The sequence below is a fragment of the Anas acuta genome, chromosome 7 (assembly GCF_963932015.1).
Source record: "Anas acuta chromosome 7, bAnaAcu1.1, whole genome shotgun sequence".
In the NCBI taxonomy this organism is placed as follows: Eukaryota; Metazoa; Chordata; class Aves; order Anseriformes; family Anatidae; genus Anas; species Anas acuta.
In genome coordinates this window covers 35,111,893-35,135,637 of record NC_088985.1, presented here as the reverse complement: position 1 = coordinate 35,135,637, position 23,745 = coordinate 35,111,893, and the positions used below count along the sequence as shown (strand labels likewise).

At 39.1% G+C, this 23,745-nt stretch overlaps 1 protein-coding gene across 3 annotated transcripts; it reads right to left on the bottom strand.

The window, feature by feature from the left end:
* Positions 1-1,329: 1,329 nt before the first annotated feature.
* EDRF1 (erythroid differentiation regulatory factor 1) lies at positions 1,330-23,238 on the bottom strand. Of its 3 annotated transcripts, none has more exons than XM_068689141.1 (25): positions 23,005-23,238; positions 22,715-22,923; positions 21,603-21,669; positions 21,151-21,276; positions 20,529-20,653; positions 19,957-20,116; positions 18,570-18,671; positions 18,159-18,280; positions 17,084-17,195; positions 16,282-16,429; positions 16,086-16,194; positions 15,864-15,975; positions 14,845-15,105; positions 13,241-13,312; positions 12,978-13,128; positions 11,314-11,502; positions 10,095-10,295; positions 9,548-9,766; positions 8,400-8,623; positions 7,251-7,409; positions 6,847-6,996; positions 5,713-5,866; positions 5,341-5,456; positions 5,024-5,187; positions 1,330-2,185 (listed from the first exon to the last, which is right to left on the bottom strand). In XM_068689141.1, the coding sequence occupies exons 1-25, from the start codon at positions 23,071-23,073 to the stop codon at positions 2,014-2,016; spliced, it is 3,693 nt and encodes a 1,230-aa protein (XP_068545242.1). In that variant the 5' UTR covers positions 23,074-23,238; the 3' UTR covers positions 1,330-2,013. The 3 variants fall into 3 exon arrangements, with proteins under 3 accessions (XP_068545242.1, XP_068545243.1, XP_068545244.1); XM_068689142.1 differs by having other exon boundaries at positions 22,715-22,905; positions 23,005-23,163; XM_068689143.1 differs by lacking the exon at positions 18,570-18,671.
* Positions 23,239-23,745: the final 507 nt, after the last annotated feature.

The window sequence follows — 23,745 nt, the reverse complement described above, 5'->3', positions numbered from 1 at the left end:
CAACCATTTTGAAGCTTTATGAAGCAGTTTGGTTTCTTGAGATGAAATAGGATCTCAGAAGTATAGTAATTGCTGGAAGATAATGTTGAGCAGTGGGAGGAATATTTCATCATTAAAGAACATCCTGTAGGATCCAGGGATCGCTATGGTAACTGGATGGAGCTGCAGGACTCTGTGCAGACATGCCCCCGAGGAGAGAAGGAAGAGAATGAACAAGAAGCAATTGTTGACTTTCTCTGCCACTTTTTTAAGGACGATTGAAGTTAAGCTGTTTAACATTCAGATGCAGCTGGGTAGTGTCATTACAACATGGAGTGTGCAGAATTGTTCATCTCTGCATTCAAAAATAAATCTGCAGCAGACTGGGGATTTGGAAGTCAGTTCAAGTCCCCTGTAGTACTGCTCACATCTGTAGTGTTGAAACAAGACAGCTGGAGAAGATTTGTGTGAGCTAGTGCTTAGGGGCAGAAGGAGGAAAGGTAGGGTCAATCAGAGAAGAGCAAGAACTGGAAACAGAAGGCATTCACTTGGGCTTGTGGCTTCCTTGTATTATATGGTGAATACCTCTGGTATCTAAGTCATACCTAGTTATTTGCCTTGTTCATCAGCTCAGGCCCTTTCTACAGGTCTCTCCAGGAGACACAATCTGTTCCCATCATTTCCAAGTAAGACATACTTACCACATTTAATATAACACCATAAAAGAACAGCAAAGGCCTCTGACAGGAAAGGGGGTTGCCTTACATCTGCCTTGACCTATAGTGGCAAACAAGATAATTTGGAAGACTTGATCTGAACTAGAGGAGGTTGATCTAAGGGGGGAGGCAGAGCTGGCATTTACTGAGGAAGTTAGAGGCTGTGCAAGCTTGCTGTGACTCAGCTGACATTGCTTTGCTACCCTCAGCTCTGATTGTCATGAACATGCTGCTCCTACCCCTCTCCCCACTGCCAGGCTGCCTGAGGATACCAATTTCAAGCACAGTGCTTTTAGGCATCTTGCCTCAGAAACCTGTTTACATGTAAACATTTATTAAATTATATATATTATACATATATTAAATGTAAACATTTAAGTGACAAATACGTTTCTACCATCCAAAATGAGCTCTATTTCTCATTTGCAAGAGAAAAAGATTAAGTAAAAGTAAACGCATCCATAGAAAACCAAGAAGCAAGCCTCCCTTCCTTGTTTCAAAAGAGCAGCTGCCCTCCCTGCACTAGACCTTCCCCCCTCACCAAGTCTTACCTGGAACTGACCCTCTGTTGAACAGTTTGCTTCTGACAAAAGCAAAAACATCACAACTAATGAAAACAAGGCACAAGGTTGCATAAGTTTATTTAATAAATAAGAATTTATTTAAAAATAAGCTTTTATTTATTCACAGTTTCAAGTCTGAAAAACATAATACTATTCTCCATCAAGTCCAAACACAGCTAAAACCATTCATTCCTGTTGTAAATGAAATACCAGTGATGGCTAATAATTGCAAGGACCTTGCAAAGGTAGAAAGGCACCCATTTTTGTGCAGGACAGTCACTGCAGTAAGAGAAACATGTCCACGTATTCAACAGGAATCTCCTGGTACAACTTCAGCTCATGTTACTGGTTAAAGTGTTTCAATAAAGCTTTGCTTACAAAGTATATTTCATTAAATATCAAACCCGAGCAACTGTGAGATTACATTTTTATGCAAAATATTTGCCTCACTGCAAAGCCCATTACCTTTAAGAGAAAAATGTGCATTTCTCCAAGATAAGAAATTAAATTTAAAGTTACCCAGAACTCCAACTTTGCATTTCAAACAACGAAATGCTAGTAACCGAACCATTGTGGAACTACCACAGGATAATAAGGATCTCCTGTTCTTTCCCAGGTGTACTGTGTAACAACATAAGCAATATTCTTATCACCTTTGATAAATCCAAATACAAATCCAAATCCCACATGGGAAAAATTACCACTGATCCCACGTAGATGCAAGGCACTATTTCTGCTCATTTGCAGCACTTCAGTCACTGAACTCCTCCCGCAGCAGCTTCACTACTTTGCGTCAGCTGCTCCAGTAGATTTAGGATTACCTCTATCCGCTCCAGCAGAGTCATGCTTTTGTTAGCAGTTGCACGCAACAGAAGAGAGTAAACTTGCTTGTTTGTTTTAAGAGTTATTTCTTCTTCACTAATGGCCCTGAAAAGGAAACAGATAAAAGCTATTAATCTGACCACAATATTTAATTCTACAAATTGGCAAGGCAATTATTACACAATAACCTCGATGATCATCTCTTTAAAACCCCATGGTTGGTGCTTGGGTTTGGGACTCTTATTTCCTGAGTTCTTACTTCCTGCCATTTCACAGCATTGCAGGCAGAACCTCTGCTTATACTGCAGGAGGGATAAGGAGTTCCAGTTTTTCAGCTTCAGTCTGGCCATTTTATTAAGTTACAATCCCAAAGCACATTGTAAACCCTCCAGTCAATGTCTCTGTGCCAAACCTCTGTACTTTTGTCAGAGTTTGGCTAATCTGATCAGGCCAAATGCAAAGAGACACCTGAGCATTCATGAGATGCTATTTGCTCCTGTGCAGTTGCCTCCCATTTGCTCAGCCCTACAAACCACTACGGACATCAGCTTCCTGTTGAAGTCTGAAGCCCGTGATCTGGCCTTATTCTCTCAAGTTCCATACACCTAAATTACTTCCATGCGATAGAGACTTTTCCATGGCCAAAACCTTTACACAGAAGAGCTTTTCCCCTTTTCCCAGTCTGTCAGATCTCCCTTTAATATTTGTCAAAAGGAGAAAACTGATCTAAGTCACTTACACAAGTGCCAGCTACTGCTTCAGCAGTGTCACCCCACATTTAACATCCAAGACTAATAACCCAAACAAGAAAAAAAAAAAGCTACTACTGGTATTGCAATTAAATCAAGAGTGCATGCATGCAAGTAGCAGTCAGTTTAATTATAAATGCTTCCGGAATTAAAAATTTAATTTGCTTTATCTTTTTTTGTAACACTTGGCAGAAATCAGATTCATTTATTAAACAGAACAGGTAGTCAAAAACAATAAAAGCCACTGAAATGCAAAGTATTTCCAGGATAAGCTACAAGAATTCCCAGAACAAAGTATTAATTTCAATTACTTCTTTCCTCCAATTTACACAGCCAAGTTCAGTTATGCTTATGCATTTAACTTCTAGAAGGTAAGACTGATTTCATTCAGTTTTATTGCTAGTCTGCAAGTTTCACTATCAAACAGCTTTACCACATGTTCTGCTCTCTGCCAGAATGCATCCAAGACTCTGAAATAGCATTCGTGAGCTCTAATTTCCTCCCTTTTCAGCTTGCCCATTATTAAAACCCAAGACAGACATCATTTTCTCCTTCTGTAAAGCTGAACTAAGGAAGCATATGGAAAGCCTATACAAGGCACTAGAAAGGTTAAATAAAAAGGTAATTTTAAGCTGAGCCTCAATCCACTGCTGTTTCAAGAAGTTTAAGACATTACACCAACACTCCCATTTCATGATGCTCGAGTTCAAACTGCAACCTGTTCCCTAGGTGAAACCTTCAGTACAAAGCCTCATTCAAGAGAGATTCAGTGGTAAGAAGTAAATGGAGGGGAGTTTATACAACACTTGGCCAGGTCGTGAAACCACAGAAGCAAACAGTTTATTCAGTTACCTGTGACATCTACTTGGCTACGTACAGGTTATACTTCAATCCTCTGCTTTTCACATATTCAGATTGCCACCTTGTGGAAACTCTTTTCCCTGAGTGAATGCACCTCAGCCATCACTAAAAGAGCATGCAGGCTTTCTTCTAGTCTCGTGTTTTTCTATTTGTCTCCTATCAGCAAACAACTTACTGTGCAGGATGAATTCATCTCACAATTTACTGCATCAGAGTAACACTTAACATCAGCAGCATTTCAACGTGATGAATGATTAACAACTTCAAACTTCATCTAGTAGAAGAAACAACAACTGCAGATTGCAGAAGCTACAGCAAGATAACACATTTGCTGCTGAGGGGATAAAAGGTGTTCTCAGGATCCCCAAAGCAGAAACGCACACATTCAAACCTAACCAACTGAAGCAATAATGATACAACAAATTACACTGCCACACCTGATCACAGCAACACTTCAAGGTCAACACAAAGAAGATAAGCCTTGTGTGGCCATGTGTGCTCTGAACTCCAGCAGCCAGACTGAAGATTGTTTCTTCTTGCACTCCATTAGGCATTAGAAAGATAACGACGAGCATTTTCCCCACATACATCCTTCTGCTTACAGCACTACTGATGCACCTATGTTTATTCTGAAGCGTTCAGAATGTTCAGCATGTGCCCAGCAATGTTGTCACTGGTACATTTTATCATCAAGATCTACCTAAAGGTAAGTAGTACACAGCAGCTTCTCCCCTCACTAACCTTGAGGTATCCTGCCACAGATGAACACCAAATCAGTAAGACAAAGGACCCATTATAGATGTACCCAACGCACTGAGCAAACACTTCTATTTACAATAAATAGAGTCAATACAGTGAGAAGTATGCCAGCAGCTTACAGCAGTACAAGTTAAACTGCTTTTTATCTCCATTTACACCTATGAACAGCAAGAGATTTATATCCTACGAAGGATAAGCTAGGTGCTTTATGCTCTCTGATACCTGCGATTTGTAACTGTATTGAGCTTTTTATACAAAGAAAAAAATTACAACTTATTTTCTTGAATAGAGGCCATTCAGGCTAATGTTTTTTTTAATCTGCTCTCAGTCCTGGACTCCTATCAGGAAAGGAGAGAAAAAACTGCTGAGCCTAGGCACACACAGTGAAGGTGTTTCTTGGTCATACCCTCAGTTACACACAAACAAGAAATGTTCAAGCTTTAGGTGATCAATGAACACACCAAGTCTCCCCCAGAAAAGAATCACATCCTTTTGCATACCTAGGAATGTGCAGTTTGTACAGATTTATGTGCCCAAAGCACATCTACACAACATGTATCAAGGTTCAACTTACCCACTCTTCTTTTTGGTTGAAGTTAACAGCTTAATGGATTGCAGGAGAAGGAATGACATTCTAGACTCAAAAATACTGAGTAGCTTCAATACTTCTTCCTTGTTAAGGCCAGTGGAGGAATCATTAGTGGAGGTATTTTCAGTATTGCTCTCATCTTTACTTATCTACAGAAAGAGAAAAGCAAAAAGCTTCGTATCATTTAAGCAGCTAAGTCAACCGAGAAGTAGACAAGCAACACCTTAATCACCAATTGACTGATTTTATGTGAATGCACCAGACACAGGAGCAGACAATCAGATAACTTGTCTTCTGTTTACCTGTTCACTCTCTGCTGCAAGCTCTTTTCTGATGAGCTGGAATGCACACTTCGTCTTAACCATAATATCGAGAGCCCCAAACAAAGTCTTTAGTTTTCCAGCACTGCTGTTCTGACCTGAAAATCAAGGACACTATTAATGGCTTATATTCTGGTTTGTGCTTTTTCTTTCATCCAAAAAGATTGAGAGTTCTCATTAAAAAAAGCGCATACTATTTTAGTTGAATGAGAAGCAGTAAAATAAAAGCCTCTCCTCTTCCAAAGAGGACCATTCTGAGAAGCAGATTACTCCTGCTTTCATGTACAGTTATTTAGAAGTGAAATAAGTTAACAGGATTTTAGAGGACTACTGCAGAAAGACAGTCAGACTTACTTGCCATCTGGAATTCTGCAAATGCCACTCTTTCCAGCTGCACACGAAGAAACTCACAGGGTGCATCCTTCAAGAGTTGAAAGAGTCTCACTGCTTTACTATAATGGAGATCAGCAAGTACACGATGTTGTTTCCTCAAATGCTCATCACCAACCTGCACTCCAAATAGGGTACACAGTAAATGTCAGACAATTTGTATGTTCATGAAGTATCCATTAGAAAAAAAGTGTTATGGAAAATGTGAGGTACCAACCATTCCCCACCTCATTTTGAAATTGTTCAAAGTATCTGCACACTTCTAGAATACATCACTAGCCCACCACCACTGAAGTTCGTGTATTTTCACAATTAACACTAACAAACCCACATCAAGTAGAACCAAGTTAGTCATATAAAAAAAAAAGCTAGAACACCACATGACAATGTAGACTGGCATATTGCTTCCTAGGGCTTTAATAAGAGATTAGCAGACAGCCTTCTACTGGATCATTAGCAGAAGGATCACAGGAGTGACTTGGAAGCAAAACCAAACTTAAGATAACTCAGCAGCAGCCACCTCTATTATTCTAGACAGCTTTGCACATTCAGACTGAAACAAAACTCAAACACTCTATAAAGGACAGGATGACTAAGGGGCAAGCTCACTTCTTGCTGCTTCCTGTAGAGGGGAAATAAAGAGGGAGGTAACAGTCTCTCCTCCCTGGTAACCAATGATAGAACGCATGGGAACAGCACAAAGCTGCACAAGGAGAGGTTCAGACAAGACATTAGGAAGAAAGTATTTATCTTGAGGGTAGACAAACACTGGAACAGGCTTCCTAGCATGGTGGTTGATGCCCCACGCCTGCCAGTATTCAAGAGACATTTGGATAATGCCCTCAATCACGTTTTCATTAGCTCTGGTCAGGCAATTGGACTCGGTGATCTTCATAGGTCCCCTCCAACTGAACTATTCTATCCTAGTCAAAAATTAACAGCTTATTTGTAGATCAGTGTGAAATACATCTTTCTGGTTAAATCATTTAAATGAAGATATTCTAGCTCCAGGTAGACAGGTAAATATCAATCTTCACAAATGTTACACATTAAGCATGGAACCTGTACAGAAGAAAAGTGAACAGTTTGTACTAATACCTGATTTCTCAGGCAACTGTGGTACATGGAAGCAAGCCTGTGGTGGATGGTTGCAGCCCGATACTGGCAGAGAGGCTGCCGTGGGGACACTGTATCGACATCACAGTATTTCAAGGACTTCATCATGGCTTCACTAACTTCCTTCTCTATCTACAAGAAAAAACAAAGCCACTTTCATGTTCTAGTTTCAAAGTAATCACACTATGTAGAAGTCTAAGGGTTAAATCTATTAAACAAAACCTAAAAACTTTATGACTAAGGCTTTATGGTTTGCAAGAACTACTTCATACAAGATTTTAATCTAATAGAAGTTTACAAGTTATTCCAGTATCAGTTGTCTGCTGTTCAGTTTGTCAAGAAAATAGCTTATTTTATCAGATTTTGTTTCAAATCTTCTTCATTACCTGTTCCTGAGCCTTTCTAGATAAGGGAGCATAATCCTGCTGTAGAGTTGCCATAGTGAAGTATGTCGTAGACAGCTCCCAGTTCACAGAATCCCAAACAGCTGGATGCACGTCTCTCTTTCCGAGTGATCTTAATGCTCTTAGATAGTAGTCAATAGCCTACAGATTGTAAAATAAATGCATTTATAGTTACTGCTTGTAGTGGTTATAAATACAAGTTCATTTCCCTTTACCCATTCTCAAGGAACGATTTCAAATTATCCTGAGCCTTCTTTAGTATTTTCCTTATACCCATTTTGGTCATAGTTTCAATCCTGACCAGTGCATTCCTTTCTCCTTTGCATGTGCTAATGCCATCTGTTAAATATCAAGATCTGAATGTCACGGCACTTCATGTATCAGAGCAATGGAATCAAACCTAAACACTGCCAAACCAATCTATTTCATTTTAAAAACCATTTCTCAGGATAAATACCAAAACATCAGAAGTGCCAGTTACGTTACAGAAAGGGCCAACTTTCAGATCTGTTATTGCAACTGTCCCTCCCAGGTACACTAATTACTTTTTGCACTCTCCTCAGTAATAAGCTATCAAGGGCTATTTAAAATTATTCAAACACTATTTGAAACAAATCTGTGTCTAAGGAGTTACATGGTTCCTTCAAGCATAATACAAGTTTAAATGAACCAAAGAGAAATTATGTGGTTTTGTATCCTAGACACATTGTAATAGGGAAGACAGACTAGCCATTAAAAACATGCCACAGGGGACATTCTAGAAAAACAAACTCAGCCTCCTCTAACCAACACTGCAACATGAGAGGCAGCTTTAAGAAAGGAAAAAAACACACCCCTACACACCAAACAGCACAAGAAACAAGAAGAGATCAAGCTATTATGTTAAGACCCATCATAATAAAACAAAGGCACTTCTGAAACATGCCTTTGGTAACTTCTACATATAATACATTATTCACTACAGCTATTCACTTCATTTTACATATTAAACATGTTGAGGAGACCCCATTATTTTGGGGCAGAAGCTCAGTGTTAGCCACTTTGCACCTTATTTTTACACTTCCAAAGGGAAACATTCAAGAATGCAATTCCCCTCTACATTTAACTAACATGTCAGAAATAATATGTTACCTTATTATAATAAAGGGCCTCTTCTGGGGAAAACTCTCTTTTGAAGTCACCTTCGGTCGCACAGTGTGCTTGAGCACAAATTCGCATGAGTCTTCCCGTGTTGCACAGCAGGAGAGCAGCATTGGTTGCATCATCAATCGACTCAAAATTCTGAATTCCTTTTTCAAAGCAAGAGAAGCTTTTCTTCCAGAGTTGCTGCTCTGTCATTGATACGTTCTTACTCACTGAGGTTAAAAATACATGGCTTATCAGCAGTTTTAAATTCTCAAAAAACACTGAACAAACATTTCTATTGTTTTCTAACAGGTTTATAAAGATGGTCTTCTAGAACTTAAATGTCATAAAAATATTCTGAAAACCCAATTTCATGGAAAAACAGTTAATACCAGAAGTGCACTACACATAGTATATGTTAGAAAAAATTATGATAACAACAAAAATCGTAAATTAGCAGAATAAAACACATTATAAATGCTTTTTCCCCCACTACAGTAATATTCAGGATATGACAACTGCTCCTACGAACCTGCTGTATGAAATAAGCAAGAAGTGATTTTTACAGACAAGTGAAATTCAGTATTAAGGTTTTTACTTCAGCTAAATAGCAGTTCTGCAAAAACATGGTGATGATGAAAAAATCACCACATTAATCTAACATAAGCTGCTTCAAATATTAGACAGATTACAGAACACAGCCAGTATTTAGGAGTATTTACACTGAACCACCAGTGTCTAGTTCATTCCAGTTTAATGAACCAGTACTTCTAGACTTTTTTTTTTTTTTTTTTTTTTTAAAAAGCCAGCCACCAAACAAAAAAACAAAACAAAAATTTCTGGAGGGCATTCAACCTATTCTGTAAGAATCTCTCCAAGGCATCCCATTATTCAGTTTAAGTTCAATTAATAAAGTATACAAGCCACATTGATCTCTGGATCATGTAACGGACATTAAATTATTATGTCCATTATAAATTATAATGGATGTTAAATCTATAGGATCATTTTCAGAAAAATACTTACTACAAAGATCTTTAAATGTCATCTTTATAATCAGGAATGCTCACCATTTCCCACATTACTACTGCACATAATCATTGTTCTAGCTCAGTGAAACAGTGTGCAGTAAGAAGTAGAAAAAGAATGCTTACCCACTCTTTCAGTCTGCACTGCAGCAGCCTGGTTCATGTAAAATACTCCAATTTCATTCCTGATGTTACCCATCCTCTTCAGCACCTGTATGTGCTGCTCAGGATTTTGCTTTTTTAAATTACTGAAGAGTAAGATTTCATAAGCTGCTTCATAACATTTACAGCTGACTGAAAGTTGGCATTCCAGGTCTGTAGACAAGTCAGTAGCCCAGGCAAACACTAGAAGACAAAAAACAGAGCCTGCCTGTCAAATGGTAGTTCCAAATAAATGTAGGTCTGTGATAGTCTAGATGAAGATGACCAAAGCATAAGACTGTCAGGATGACTGCATGATTTCCACACCCAAGCAGAATCTATCCAATAGATAAACAATTTACATCTTCAGTTGGTTTACAGCTCAGGCATGCCATGCAGGATCTTGATAACCCCTGTCCTTCTGACAGGCATAAGCTTTCTCCAAATAAAGCAATGAAACATAATGAACAGTGAAATTACTTTGTCTGCCATACAGCTGGATCATGACAGCTATCTTATATTGGTAGCATACCTTGGCAGCTGGATTCTCTGTGAAGACTGTGTAGTATTTCCTGATCTTCCTTTGTCTGGTAGTTATATTCTTCAAGATACGCTGCTCTGTTGTTTGCGTTTTGAGCAAGCATTAACTGGATATCTCCACAAAGCGTTAAACACTGACAAAGAAATACTAATACTTCAGGAAGCATGCTGGCACAGAGACAACAGTAGGTATCTATTAGAAAAAAACACACGGGTGAGGGAGGGGGAAAGAGAAAAGAATCACACTTCAGAAGTTTTGACAGTCTGACAGCGCAATTGGTTTTATGTTACTTGTCACGTTTATTCTCCGTATCCAGACAACACATGTCCTCCTAAGAACTAACCTATTTTAAAATCTTGTTCTACACAGCTGACAGCTTCAGAAGAGTGACTGTTTTGTTAAAGATGAGCAGACTGACAATTACAAATACTAATTTCAGATTTCCATCTAAAACCAAGGAAAACCAAATTTTTACAGACCAACTCAAGTCAGATACAGCCTGAAAATTTGTTTTTCAAATGGCACAGCTTAAATTTAATTTTCAAGTCTTCCAAAGACTGAAAAGCTGAAGAACCTTTTGAGTTATAAGCATATTAATGCTCTAAGTAAAGATCATGTTCTTGTTTTCTATGTGTTCCTTCATATACACACCCACCACCCTACAAATATGGAAGCAAAACAGCAGTACTGCAAGCAGTAAGTTGATGACATTTTCTGATTACTTAGTGTCCTAAACAGCCTGATTTCCCCTTTTCCATTTTCCTTGGTAATACATCAGGACGTCATTCATTTTAGAGGAGAATCCAATTCATGGGTGAACGAGTTTGGTATTTCTGAAAAACGTGGTAGACATTTAGATGAAATGGGAACCAGCAGGCATTGCCAGAGAGTAACCTGCTTGCAGTGGTAGCACTAAAAACACAGAATGCTACCTCTGTCTTGAAGCAGGGCTGAATGCTCCCATCTTCAGTGCTCTGAAGTTTAAGATTGGTGCCTTAAGTTTATCACTGCATCAAAATAAGAGTATTTTTCCTCCAAACAGAGATGGATGAGTTATTCTTACTACAGCCTTCTCTCCAGAGCACTGAGCTAGACACTTAAACAGGCGTCAGACTTGTCACTGCATGCCACTAGGCTAAATCATGCAAAGAAGTATTTGATATTGTGAAAGGTATGTACAGTCAGCAGCACTGATGACAAACTAACTTACCATGGCACTGTAAAGCCAGCTTGATGTATCGTAACGCTCTCCCATACTTCTGTAGAATCATAGCAGCATCAGACAGGACATAATAAGCCTTTGATGATTTCAGAATGAGCTGGAGCTTCATTTTATATTGCCATGATCCGGGAATCATTCCTGACTGACTGGAATGCTTACCCTTCTGAAAGGAGCCCACTGTAACACAAACAGAACCTGATCAGTAAATCTCATGGCCATAACATAAGCCACAGGTGTGGCCCAACTCCACCAGTATACAGGCTGGATGCAAATTGCCATAATACAGCTCTACACAAGGTTACCACCTTGCCTGCTGCTGCATTTCTCTTCTGCAAAATGGGCTCAACACATGGAACTTTTCCATTTATTTCACCTAACAGGATGCTAGAACACAGTGAGTACAGTGCCAGTGCAGCTAATCTCCCATGTTCTGAACAGCTTTTGAAACACTGGTGCAACAACCAGGACTCTTCCATACAGTAGCAGTAGAAGAGAATTAGTAAGTCACAGGCATAATTTGCTGTGTTTTCTGCCAAATCCCTTTGATATGTTCTGTTTTTTTATTAACATCTCAAACTAAGGAAGTCTCCAGCACCAAGGGAGCTGATAACCTAGTCATTCCTACAAGTAAGGCCAACGCCCTTCTCACACTAGCTCCAAGACATCCTCAGCATAAGACGAAGAACATTCCTTCTTTGGTGCTGCAGTAACTATGGAACCAGAAAGAAGAAGCCACTGACTTTAAGCACATTAGAGGTCCTGATGCCAAGGGACTGAACTTTGCTGTCCTGACAAGCAAGTCTGAAGCAGAATAAGAGGCTAAGTAAAATTTTAAGGATATGTGCAATATTTACATCCCACATTACCCAGGAAACACTTGTTTCTAAATAAAAAAAGTTAATATGTGGGCATTCTCCTTTCCAGCTGGCAAGCAGCTGCAATGTGTCATCAGCTCCAAACAGCAGAGACAGAAGATAGAGCCTGGCTGCAGCCAAGCTGAAATCAGCACACTGTTCTTACTGAGCTGACCCCAGTCAAATTTTTCCAGTAGATCTTGGTAAAAACTAATCACATATTCCACATTAGCAGTATTGTGCAGAATTCACGCAAGCTCAATGCATCTAAACAACTCTATCAGAAACCTGTGTTCTGTGGTCAAATATCTGATATAAACTAAGAAAGCATTAGTACATCTCCAGGTCATTAACATTCATGAAAAAAAATTTGGAATAGAAATAAACAAAGAAGAGAGACTACTGAAACTAAAGCAACACACCACCACCCCCCAAAAAAAACAACGCACACCCTACAGACAACTTACAGTGCTCCCCACACCAAATCTACTGAGGCCCAAACTACTAAGTCCTTATGGAAATCATCTGGAATCCATAACTAAGTAAGATCCACCAACATCATGTGTTTAAACAATAAAAGATGCTCTGATATGCAAAGTCTCCCAAATGCTCTATTCTCTTTGTATTTAAAAAGAGAATAGACCATGTCCTCTAATTTTGTTTTTATGCAGTATGTATTTTTTTGCTTATACAACAGTGTAATTAGCAACCTACAAGTCTGTTTTGACAAACAAAATAGAGTAGCAGCAGTTTGTGTTGGTACTTGAAAGGTCTTATTTGCACAACAATACAACTTACTTTTGTCTAAAAATAAGGCCATCTGTTTTTCCAGACACTCAGGACCACCACTGGTGGATTCATCTTCATATTTCAAAGGGATTGGTGTGCTGGGGTCAGCTGCAGGAAGGTCACTCTCTTTTTTAACACTGCTGTCAACAGACTTCAAACCCTACAAGAAGAAATGCTTTAATTCACCTTGAAAGCAATAATTCACAAATACTGAAGACACCAAGAATTGTGTACCAGGTGAAATACTAATAGAAATGTGACAGCAAGCTTACCTCCAGGACATAGCTAAGCACCAGCCGGCAGCGTTCCTCAGTGCCGTGGCAGACAGGAAATGTACAGCTAGGCTTGATGGAGGGGGGCAACAGGGGAGAAACAGGAAAAGAACAGAAGTTCAAAATACAAAATATCAAAGTTAACAGCCAGAAAAAACAATTAACAGATTGCAGTAAAAAAAAAAAAAAAAAAAAAAACTGTTAATGAAACATTTGAGCTCTACACTGGAAAGCACCACAGTAATTTTTTTTTTTTTTTTTTTTTTTTTTTTTTATCTCCGAGAGCAATTCATACACCTGCTTACCACCATACTGCTTACTTCAAATTGTATACTTAGCTTCTCTCAGTAATCTCAAGAGACAAAGCAAGGAGGAAGAGAAAATTTATTTCATAACACTAACTACAACACTATCCATAGATGATCTGCAACACAGACCCAGGCAGATTTGATACCATAAGGAAACTATTCTATCAAACTATAAATTGAAGCAGCACTTTCAACATCTTCACGTTGCTTGGTAGCTTTGGGCTTTTTTTTTTTTTGGTTTGTCTTTGGTTTCTTCTGGGGTGGAGTAGACAGGGGAGAGGAAATGGGAAATTTAGTGTTTCTACACCTGTATCAATTACTGTATTTTCATGTGATGAACCCTGAAGTGTTAAATATATTAAGTAGTCACAAATTTTTAGGAATGTTTGTTCATTGATACTCAGCACAGCAATTAGAAAAACAGGTTTCATTTTTGACTGATTGGAGTCGCTTAATTCTGTAATCTTATATAATAGATAAGTAAAATATCAAAAGTAGAATAGTACAGACAAGTACGGACAGTTTGTTTATTGGTCCTGTCAGTTTCTCATTTTATTCTGTTTTTCTATAATAATGAACAGAAGGTACATTAAAGGTAGCAGTGTTACACTTCTGCCCATTCACTCATGAAGCACACTTATGCCAATGAAGCTTTAGGAATATTATACTTCTGCATCAAGCTGCCTTCTTAGGAAGAAGATTCAAAAAGACTTCAAGTTCTGTTCTTCATACATATAAGAGGAGTATGACAGATATTAAGGCAATCAAATTGCCATATCCTGACTGTGTATCCTAAGAAGACAGATTAGAGAGGGAGAGTGGAGACTAATCCTATGGATCCAAACTGATGTTCCAGTAAACAAAAACTTAGTATTACTCCAGAGGCAGGGGGAAGTAGAAGAGGCTCAGCATCCACACAAACTTATGGTCACCTACAGCTGTTAAACATGGTTGTGGTTGACTATTTTCTCTGCTGCCGTAACAGGATTTTTTTTTTGTAGCTAGCTATGCAGAATCATGCATGCCACAAAAAAAAAAAAAAAAAACAGGCGCAAGAAAGTAGAGGAAAAGTCATGTTTTGCAATACATTGGATTTAAGGTAAAAATCTCAGATTCTATGAACAGCTAGAAAGTTTCTCTTCCTTCTACTAACCTGAAGAAATCAAAAAACTACACACAGAGGAAAACCTACAATGATAGCCGAAGATAAAACTAACAGGTAACTGAATTTTGATAACAAAGCTTGCTGCATCACAGCTTTCAAGAAACCCCTTAAAAATCTACAATTTCACTTACACGTATTCGATGAACAGACTTGTATTTTTCTGGTACTGATAACTCTCCAACAGATTTGATTATAGCCACTGCTTTATTGTCATCTGGTGGATCAGAACTGTTACTGTAAGAACCGTTTTCATCACTATCTGGCATTTCTTCCTCTTCTTCACTATAACTTTCATCAGAGTTTCCATTTATAGGGAAGTCTGTACTGTCTTCTTTTTTAGGTTCATCCAACTGAAAAAGCTCTGATAACATGTAGTTTGCTGAAGCAATTATCTTTTTAAATAAGGAAAGAAAAATCAGTGATTTGTTTTCAAGTTAAGTTTTTCAGTTGATGGGCAACATCAATATAATTTGTCTTAGGCTGTATTTACAGGTAATCAACTACCTGTCCTGTTTGCTCCTTAGAATGTATGTTCTCATGGTGTTTGACCATGTTTCAGTGCTAAATTTTTAAGCAACACTTATGCTATCTTCACTGATTTGTTTATGTTGTCAACAATTTGTATGTGCAGATCCTGCAGTCAAGCTTGCCCACATTCATTTTCACCCACCTTACATATGAAAATGAAAGATGAAATCCCCCAACTTCTAGAGAGCAATAATATTCCTTACAAGAAGTTCTAAGCTGTTTTCTTTCTACCTCAAGTTTACTCACAGCCTAAATTCTTGCTCAGAGCGCTCACATTCCTATGACAAGAGGAATTTTTGACACTCAGAGATGAGTCATACTGCATCAAATCTGCTAGGAAATTTGGGTCAGATCTGGTTAAAAAAAATACACCACACATACTTCCTTAAAGTGATCATATTTTAGGCACCTGGACCTCAAATTGGCCTGAAAAGTTTATTAAGTGCCTAGGCTCCACCTCAAATTAAGGAATCCTGTATACCTCAAGGATTATCCAAACATTAAGCAATAGATTTCAGGCTTGAAGTTTTGGATTTTGGCATCCAAACAGGATGGGATTCGACTGCCAAAAGAAACTTTTCCATTGTATTTACACAAAGATACATGAACACATTGTTCTTACTTGAGGATGTCTGCCGTTGTCCAGTAACTTAAGACAATTAAGAAGCAGTGTTCTGATAGTGCCATAGTGCTTTTTGTTCTGGTTTTTCTTCAGCATCATATTGCAAGCAACTCTAAAAGAAAAAGTTGAACAAATTAGTGATCCTGGGACAATTTCTTTCTGTTAGAAGGAAACAAAATATTTGAAGCAAGTTTAAATCTTTAAAGTTATTTAAAAACTCACTTGTACAGAAGAATTGCCACTGGCATTGTAAAAGGATTTTGGTATTTGTCTTCTGTTTCTTCACAAAGGGTGGTTAGGTCATATAGCTTTACTATATCACTCCCACTTGCTGAAAGGCAAGATGTTTCATTAATCAGCATGACATTAACATAAACTTAAAATAAAAAAAAAAAAACATTTATCTAAATTTACTTACCCTTAAATAACCAGTAAGTATGTCCTTCTTTGGTGCAATTTGATTTCAGAAAAGATAAGATATTTTGAGCAATATCTTTTATCACTTTGGTAGAGAAATTAGAGTTTTCTAAATTGGGAATATCTTCAGTCTTGATCATTTCATATTTCTGCAAGGAACACATTTTAAAAACATAAGGAGGCTTTTCTGCTACTACCACACCCAAAGCTACAGGTCAATGTCTCTATTAACTGCTTAAAGAAACAGTCTACTATTATGATACAGTGTCAAAGTAATTTTTATGACTTCAGCTTTTATTGAGCAGTGCTATCAAGATATGCTTGCTTTTAAGGAGAACTCACTGCTATAATAAACTTATGACTACATAAATAGAAACCAAAAGGTGAGAAAGAAGTTGTGCAGTTACAACACCTACCCACTACTTCAGTGAAACTTAGTCAGCAGCTACATGCTACCAGGTGCAACAAATGAACCCAGCTCGTATCTGTAGGCTATCCTAAAACAGTAAATATAATCAAAACTTAAAAAGCATGCAAGTGAAAAATCACAGGTTCTAAGATGCGAGAAAATGGTTTATTTCTGCAGCTATTTTTTGGTCTTCAAGCATCTGTGCAAGTAAGAATCTTGCATGCATGGAAGAGAGGAAAAAAGAATAAAATGTTTTCAGATGACTGTGTAAATGCTTCTCATTCTGCAATAAGTTTTGTAATCTTTGTCAGAACAGTAAGATTAGAAAGAAACCTATTACAACTGCAACAATCTCAGAAGCTGAAGTAGGCATAAAGCCAAGAGCCAGGCTTACCTGAACAATTCCATTAACATGAAAGCACATCACAAGCTCTGGTACATTGCATATTAAGTTGTCCAACCAATAGTCAATTCCTGTTAACACATTTATTGGCTTGTTGTTATCCCTAGAAGCAAGTATTTCCAGTGTTATTTAAATCCCTGTTTACGCTCCAGAAAACAAGGTATGTTTACTAATGGGATTTAAGTCACCTTAGTGGAAGAATATTAAATCAATTATTTGTGAATTGTTTTAAGATGACAAACAAGGAATTGCATCAAATAAAACAAATGTAGTGATCTCTCCAACAGAATACATTCACATTCCTTCAGCAATTTTGAGTTTTTGCCTACACTTAGATTGAAGTTTTAACAAGCTTCACATGTCACACCATTACCAAAATAGTAAGTACTTCTAAAGGAAAGGCAGCATTAGCAGCTTCTAATTATAGTGCAAGCCTTCTTCCAGACCTTCCAAAATTCCTTTCAAAGCAAGATTGTTAATTTCTAGATGTGTCTTAAAAAGATGACAAATACACCAAGTATGTTTCAAGTTCTTGCTCATTCTCTGCTTATGCACGAGCAGGAACAGAAAGACCAATAACCAAATAATCAACATAAAGCATTTTTGAACAAAAAACAGTCAGAACACACAAGTAGTATTGTCACAAGTTTTGAGCACTTATGAAGTGCCTAACTAGCAGTTATTGAAATTCAGAATTCCAGTAAATGGTACTGCCATCTCTTATAAAAATAGCAATAGAAGAAATTATGGACATAGCGTTTTAACATTCAAATGCACGCTAATGTGAGGAAAGGTTGCAAACAGCCACTATTTTCAAATAAAGTTTTAGAGCTAGAAAGAGCAGCAGAATATCTCACGTCCCAGTGCAATAGCACAGTTATGAGACTTCCTGTTTACCAGCACTTCATAATGCCATTGCCATTTAAGTCTAAAGCATGAATTTTCTTTTTTAAACTGTGTGTAACAGTTAAGAATCAAACAAAAGATCAGCAGATAGTTGAAGAGGAAAGCAACGCAAAACTCAGTCAAGGCTGACACATACAAACTTGTTAACTTCAAAATTCACCTGAGACGCAAGCTCACAGCAGGGTATCTCCCACCTCCAAATATAGGCATGTTTGATCCTACTAACATGTGGATGTCTTCGAAGGTCCACAAGATGTTACGGACAAAGTCATTTTTAAGTCCCTTCATTAAGAGAAAAAACGGTCTATAAATCACTGGTATAAACACACGTTCTCTGTGACAATCTGCAGAATTACAAGAAAGCAAGATGCAAAAGCAGCAAATAAAAGACAGCACAAAAACTATGCTATGCAGTCACATCAACTTGAAAGACTGAGATCACAGATGCCACAAAAGCTACTTCTACAGGGGACTTAGCTTTTCTCTTGGCTCCAATTTAGACCAAATTTTTTAAAGTGTTGAATTAAATTGGGACGGTTGTGTTTGAGCTCAAATTTCACATATAGCATACCTGACTGTTTTCCCCGTCATTGAACAAAGTAGTCAGGTTTTGTTCTTTGGGGGCTGAGGCCACATGCCCCACTATATATGAGGGTTCAAGAGGCACACTTCCCTGTGAAGAGCACAAGGATAAGGAGTGATTCTGCTGCTGACGTAAAGCTAGGCCATAGAAAAAGATTATATATTCTGAACAACAAAAGCACAGGAAGCAAAAACCTTCACCTCCACTGTCTTTAAATAACACATTCAACTACAAAAAGCCTTTAGTCAGTGACTAGAATGCTTCTTTAGCTACGGCTAGTACCAAAACTTTTTTTTTTTTTTTTTAAATGTTCTGATAGGCCTTAGAAAGTTTTTATAGAAATGCTATTACCCCAGAATCTGCACTAGATTATCAACCTTGAGAATGTAAATCCTCTAGGCTGACATCTTGTAAAGAAGTCTAAAAAGAGTCACTGCACAAATGCACACAGCTTTTTTTTTTTTTTTTCTTAAAACAGAGTCTGCTTTGTCAATTAATTCCTAAAGAAGGTGAGAAAGAAAAGTAGCCCTTTTGGTAGGAGCATCGAAGTACTGAACTATTTCTCTACTTTAAATTATTATTATATCAGAACACATACAGTTATAATTTTATGACCAACGCAGGTTAGAGCCTTCATAACTTAGCTACCCAAATCACTTGGCATACCTTGTGGTAATACTGTTTACCATAGTAATTATAATCTAAGCATGCTTAATACAACAGATATTTTGGCCTCTCAAAAATGTAATTCCTATAGTGCATTACTCAAAGAAGAGAGGAATTTCCTATATTCCTAAATAAGCTTAGCCACAGATAAACCCTGGATTAGAGCCCAGCTTGTTGTGTAAACACGTAACACAAACGGAAGGGAGCTGTATCATCTCACAGCAAGTATCATATACATTAACTGTTTTGCAAATATTTTCACAGATCCATATTTTGCCCATCAACAATAAATTCATGGACAGAGAATTTATTTTAATGGCAAACTAAAAAACCCAAAAGCTCAGAGCCTTAGGCTTCTATACACACCACCTAGCTATCAAGTTTTCCTACTTCCACATGAAAACATTGATAACTACTCTTATCTGTATGTAGTCCTTCAGAAATAGATAGATATGTGTATATGTAAATGTGTATAAATATAGATTGAGTACTACAATGACAGAAAAAAGTTACTTCTGAAATTTGGAGCGCTGAAACACTGGCATGAGCTAAAATGCACGTACTGACAAGATCTAATGCCTTAGTCCTGCCTCTCAGAGGAAAGTATGTTAGCAGCACCTCTGAAAACCTGTAATAATCGATATTCTATAGGGAATACAAATACTCTCTATGAAAGCTCGTGTGTCCTTTAAAACGCTATTATGCTAACCTGGTTAGAGGCACCTGGATCTTCAGATAACGAAGAAGGCATTTCAAATGGAGCTGGCCAGGAGGCCCGTCCTGCTTCATCACCCTCACCTGGAACAGGACCCTCCTGGTGCTGTTTTGAACTGGAAGGAACAGGCTGAGCAGCTCCATCACCATTAATGCTGACAAAACATTAAGAAGTGAACAATACACAATGAGAATGTGCTACACAATTTAAATTTGATGCAGTAGTCTCAGACAGCTTTGGTAACGGCTTAAAGATTGGTATATTGACCAGATTTACAGCATAGTGGCAGCTGTCACTATACCTAGCATGTTTCTTTCAAATCAATTTCAGTTTTCAGAAGGAGTATTGAGATAGGACATTAAGCCACATTGTTTATTTTATACTGTAGTATTTTAAAATACCGCAGTGCCTATTAAAAACATTTACATGTTATTTCATCATCTCATTCCGCAGTTTCCTGCGCATAAAGCAGTAAATAAGACAGACCAATTCTAACATTTACTTCAAGAGAGGAACTAAGGCAGAAGTTGGTGTAGAATTCAACACTCATGCAGACATAAGGTTACCTGTAATACAAAAATTTGGAAAGTATAGCCTTCTGGTACCAGTGTTCTTTACTCTTCTTTTTTCGTTGCCACTTCTGATCAATCAGCCTTTGATAAAACTCTTTCAGCCACGTCCAGTCCCCTGTCTAGTCAATATCATAAATATAGAATTAATACCAAGAAAGATCTGCAAATTAAACCAAGTACCTTATTGCAACTGAAAATTACTCCAAGGCTAAATTCTTGAATTGCTCATTTATTGAAAGTTTATCTTCTGGAAAAGTTATGTTCCAAAGAAATCAACTTTTAAGAAAGTCAGATACAAGGCAAAAAGACTACATAGTAACAAATGATTAGTGATAAAATTAGTGAAATAGCACAGCAATATAGAGGCAATTATAAGAAAGACTGACATGGAATTTTAATTCTACAATACTGTAAATAGAAAGACGTCAGATTCTCCACTGCAGTTACTGGTTAAACCAATTGCTGCAGAATAGCAGCAGATGCTTCAAGTAGATCTTCAGTACTAGCATATGCTTCTCAGAAGTTTTGCTACATATATGCTTTCTTGCTGGCTACATTATTCCCAAAATAATGCATTTTGACCATATGGCATACTTAAAACAACACAAATGTTAACCTGAGATGATCTCATGAAGAGTTCTTGAATATCTAGCTCATCCAACAAGAGTGTCCGCCCAATGCGATGCACTGCCATGCTCACGTGTGACTTGCTGTATGGTATCTTCAGAAGCTTTTTAATATTCTTGCAGAAGAAAAGAGAACAAAGATTACATTCCATATAATTATACTTTATCATAAATCACAATTCTCAGGGAACTGGAAGCAAAGAACACACTCCTAACATTGGAGTTTGGACAGAGATATGAGTAAAAAGCTGTCCAAAATAAACACAGATAAGTGAGTATGTATCTCTTTTTCTTCCTCTGAATCATCTAAATTCTGCAAAGTGTTTCAGCAGACCTTTACTTTTCCTCGCTGGATACGAAGATGCCAGAAGCCATGACAGTACTTTACGATAAGGTCATAAAACACAGAACTTTGAATGACATAACTTCCAACTACACATACCTCTGAATCAGACACAACGTCCACATCATTGCCAATGGAGTCAATGAAGTCATACGCCATCCCAAAGCTATAGAGAACAGTACAGGTTAATTTAAATGCAATGACACATTAAAGACAGACCTCCTTGTTCTCCAAAGGAGGTCAACCCTCTGAAAACTTTTTCTTAATAAAAAGTAGAGTCTAGCTAAACATTACCAGGATCGATGAGATCTAAAGTTAGTTAACAAAACCATTTTGACATCCCACAAGTTCCCCAAATACATCATTGGAAGTGCTTAAATCCGAGTTCATGATATCCTGAAAAGCTGTTTTGTTGGAATCAAGACAATCTGAAACATTAAATTTTAAGTGGTACACAACTTGTTTAAACCGCAAACTGCTATGTTTCACTAGCTAGTTGACTGAACATGAATTTGCTTGATCAGCACCGATTTAGGAATTATTTCTGATCTCCATGAACTCACCTCATTCAACTAATTAGCAAACACAGGGGATCGGAATAAATGATCTTTCAATGCCCCTTCCAAACCTTAACATTCTGTGAAACATCCGTACAGAAGGGTGACACTGCTTTTTTGAGCTCACCCCTTATATTACCATATGGATTCACTGGTAAGAGTATGAAGGGTTTTGTTTTTTTGCTTATTAGCTTATTTCTTAGATTAAAAATATAAGCTGAAGAAGCTTAAAATATAAGTTAGCTTACTTCTAAAGCTCCCGAACAGCCATAAGGGGGCTCCTTGGCTACCCAGGGGTACTGGATTTGTCCCATTTCCATCCCTGACGGAAAGCAGAGCAGCTAGCTGAATCAGACTCCTTTCCGATCAACTGACAGCAGCCAGCCAGAGAAGCACGTGAAGCTTGTGTCACTTGAGGATAAATCTTAAAAAATTTAAGATCTATCAGTAATATTGGTGTTATTAATCGCTTAGAAAGGAAGCAAGGTTACAGCATAAAGAGTGGGTAATGACGAAGTAGAAGAAGGGTCCAGAAAAAAAGCAGCATGCAGTTGTTATAAATAGAGTCTTTACTTAGAATTCTGCAGGGTCTGAGCTCGCTGTTAGATTTATTGTTAAAGATAGACTAAAAAAAGCCAATTCTGGCGCACCCACCTCGAGAAAGGCGTGCTTTTCTTGCTGCTGCCCAGGATGGCCGTGCCCGCCGGCCCCAGCCGGGCGCTCTCCCTCAGCCAGTTGGCGGGGGGCAGCTTCAGGTCGGTTTTCTCCTGCAGGCGGGCGAAGGCGGCCTGCGGCGGGGCGGAGGAGTACTTCACCACAGCGCTGCTCTTCACCGCCAGCGAGCCCTGCTCCCCGGAGAGAAGCTGCGTTTAGAATTACCGGCAATTAACGCCCGCACCCGTCATTAAGAGCCTGCCCTGCCGCTGCCCGGCCCCGTTAGTTACCTGCTTGGGCTCCTCCGCCTCAGCTCCCCGCGGGGCCGCGGCCGGCCCGGGGCCGCGGGGCTCCGCCATCTTGTGCCCGCCGCGGGGCTCCCTCCGGCGGCGGGGGCACGGCCCCGGGGTGACGTCACGGGACCGCGTCACGGCGCCGCCGCCGCCTCTCGCGCGCTTCCCCGTGAAGTCCCAAGAGGCGGCGGAGGGCGGGAGGCGGCCACTAGGGGGCGGGGGCGGGGCGGAGGGAGGGGGGGGGATCGCGACATGTCGGCGCTGTGCCGAGCTTAATTAGGCTCGTTAGGGGTGAAAAAGCCCCCCACAGTCACATGGTTCTAGCACCCGTGTCCCCACTGAGCTGTGTCCCCAAGCACCACGTCCAACCCCTTCTGGAGCACCCCCAGGGACGGTGCCGCCACCACCTCCCTGGGCAACCCGTCCCAACGCCTGGCTGCTCGTCCTGAGGAGAAATGGCTCCTCGTTTCCAGCCTGAACCTCCCCTGGAACAACTCAGCCCATTCCCTCTGCTCCTATCACTGGTTACCTGTGAGAAGAGGCCGACCCCAGCTCCCCACACCTCCCTTTCAGGGAGCTGTAGAGAGCAATGAGGTCCCCCCTCAGCCTCCTCCAGCCCAAACACCCCCAGTGCCCTCAGCCGCTCCTCACAGGACTTGTGCTCCAGGCCCTTCACCAGCTTCACAGCTCTTCTCTGGACACATTCCAGGGCCTTGATGTTGTAGTGAGAGGCCCAGG

What these genes read in the sequence shown, in the direction of transcription:
- EDRF1 (XM_068689141.1), bottom strand. Translation starts at nt 23,073, where the DNA reads ATGGCGGAGCCCCGCGGCCCCGGGCCGGCCGCGGCCCCGCGGGGAGCT. An exon ending in TCTTCATGAGATCATCTCAG is followed by an intron (nt 20,654 to 21,150) that starts GTTAACATTTGT and finishes GATATTGACTAG; the next exon opens with ACAGGGGACTGGACGTGGCT. An exon ending in GCTGTGAGCTTGCGTCTCAG is followed by an intron (nt 17,196 to 18,158) that starts GTGAATTTTGAA and finishes ACTTGCTTCTAG; the next exon opens with GGATAACAACAAGCCAATAA.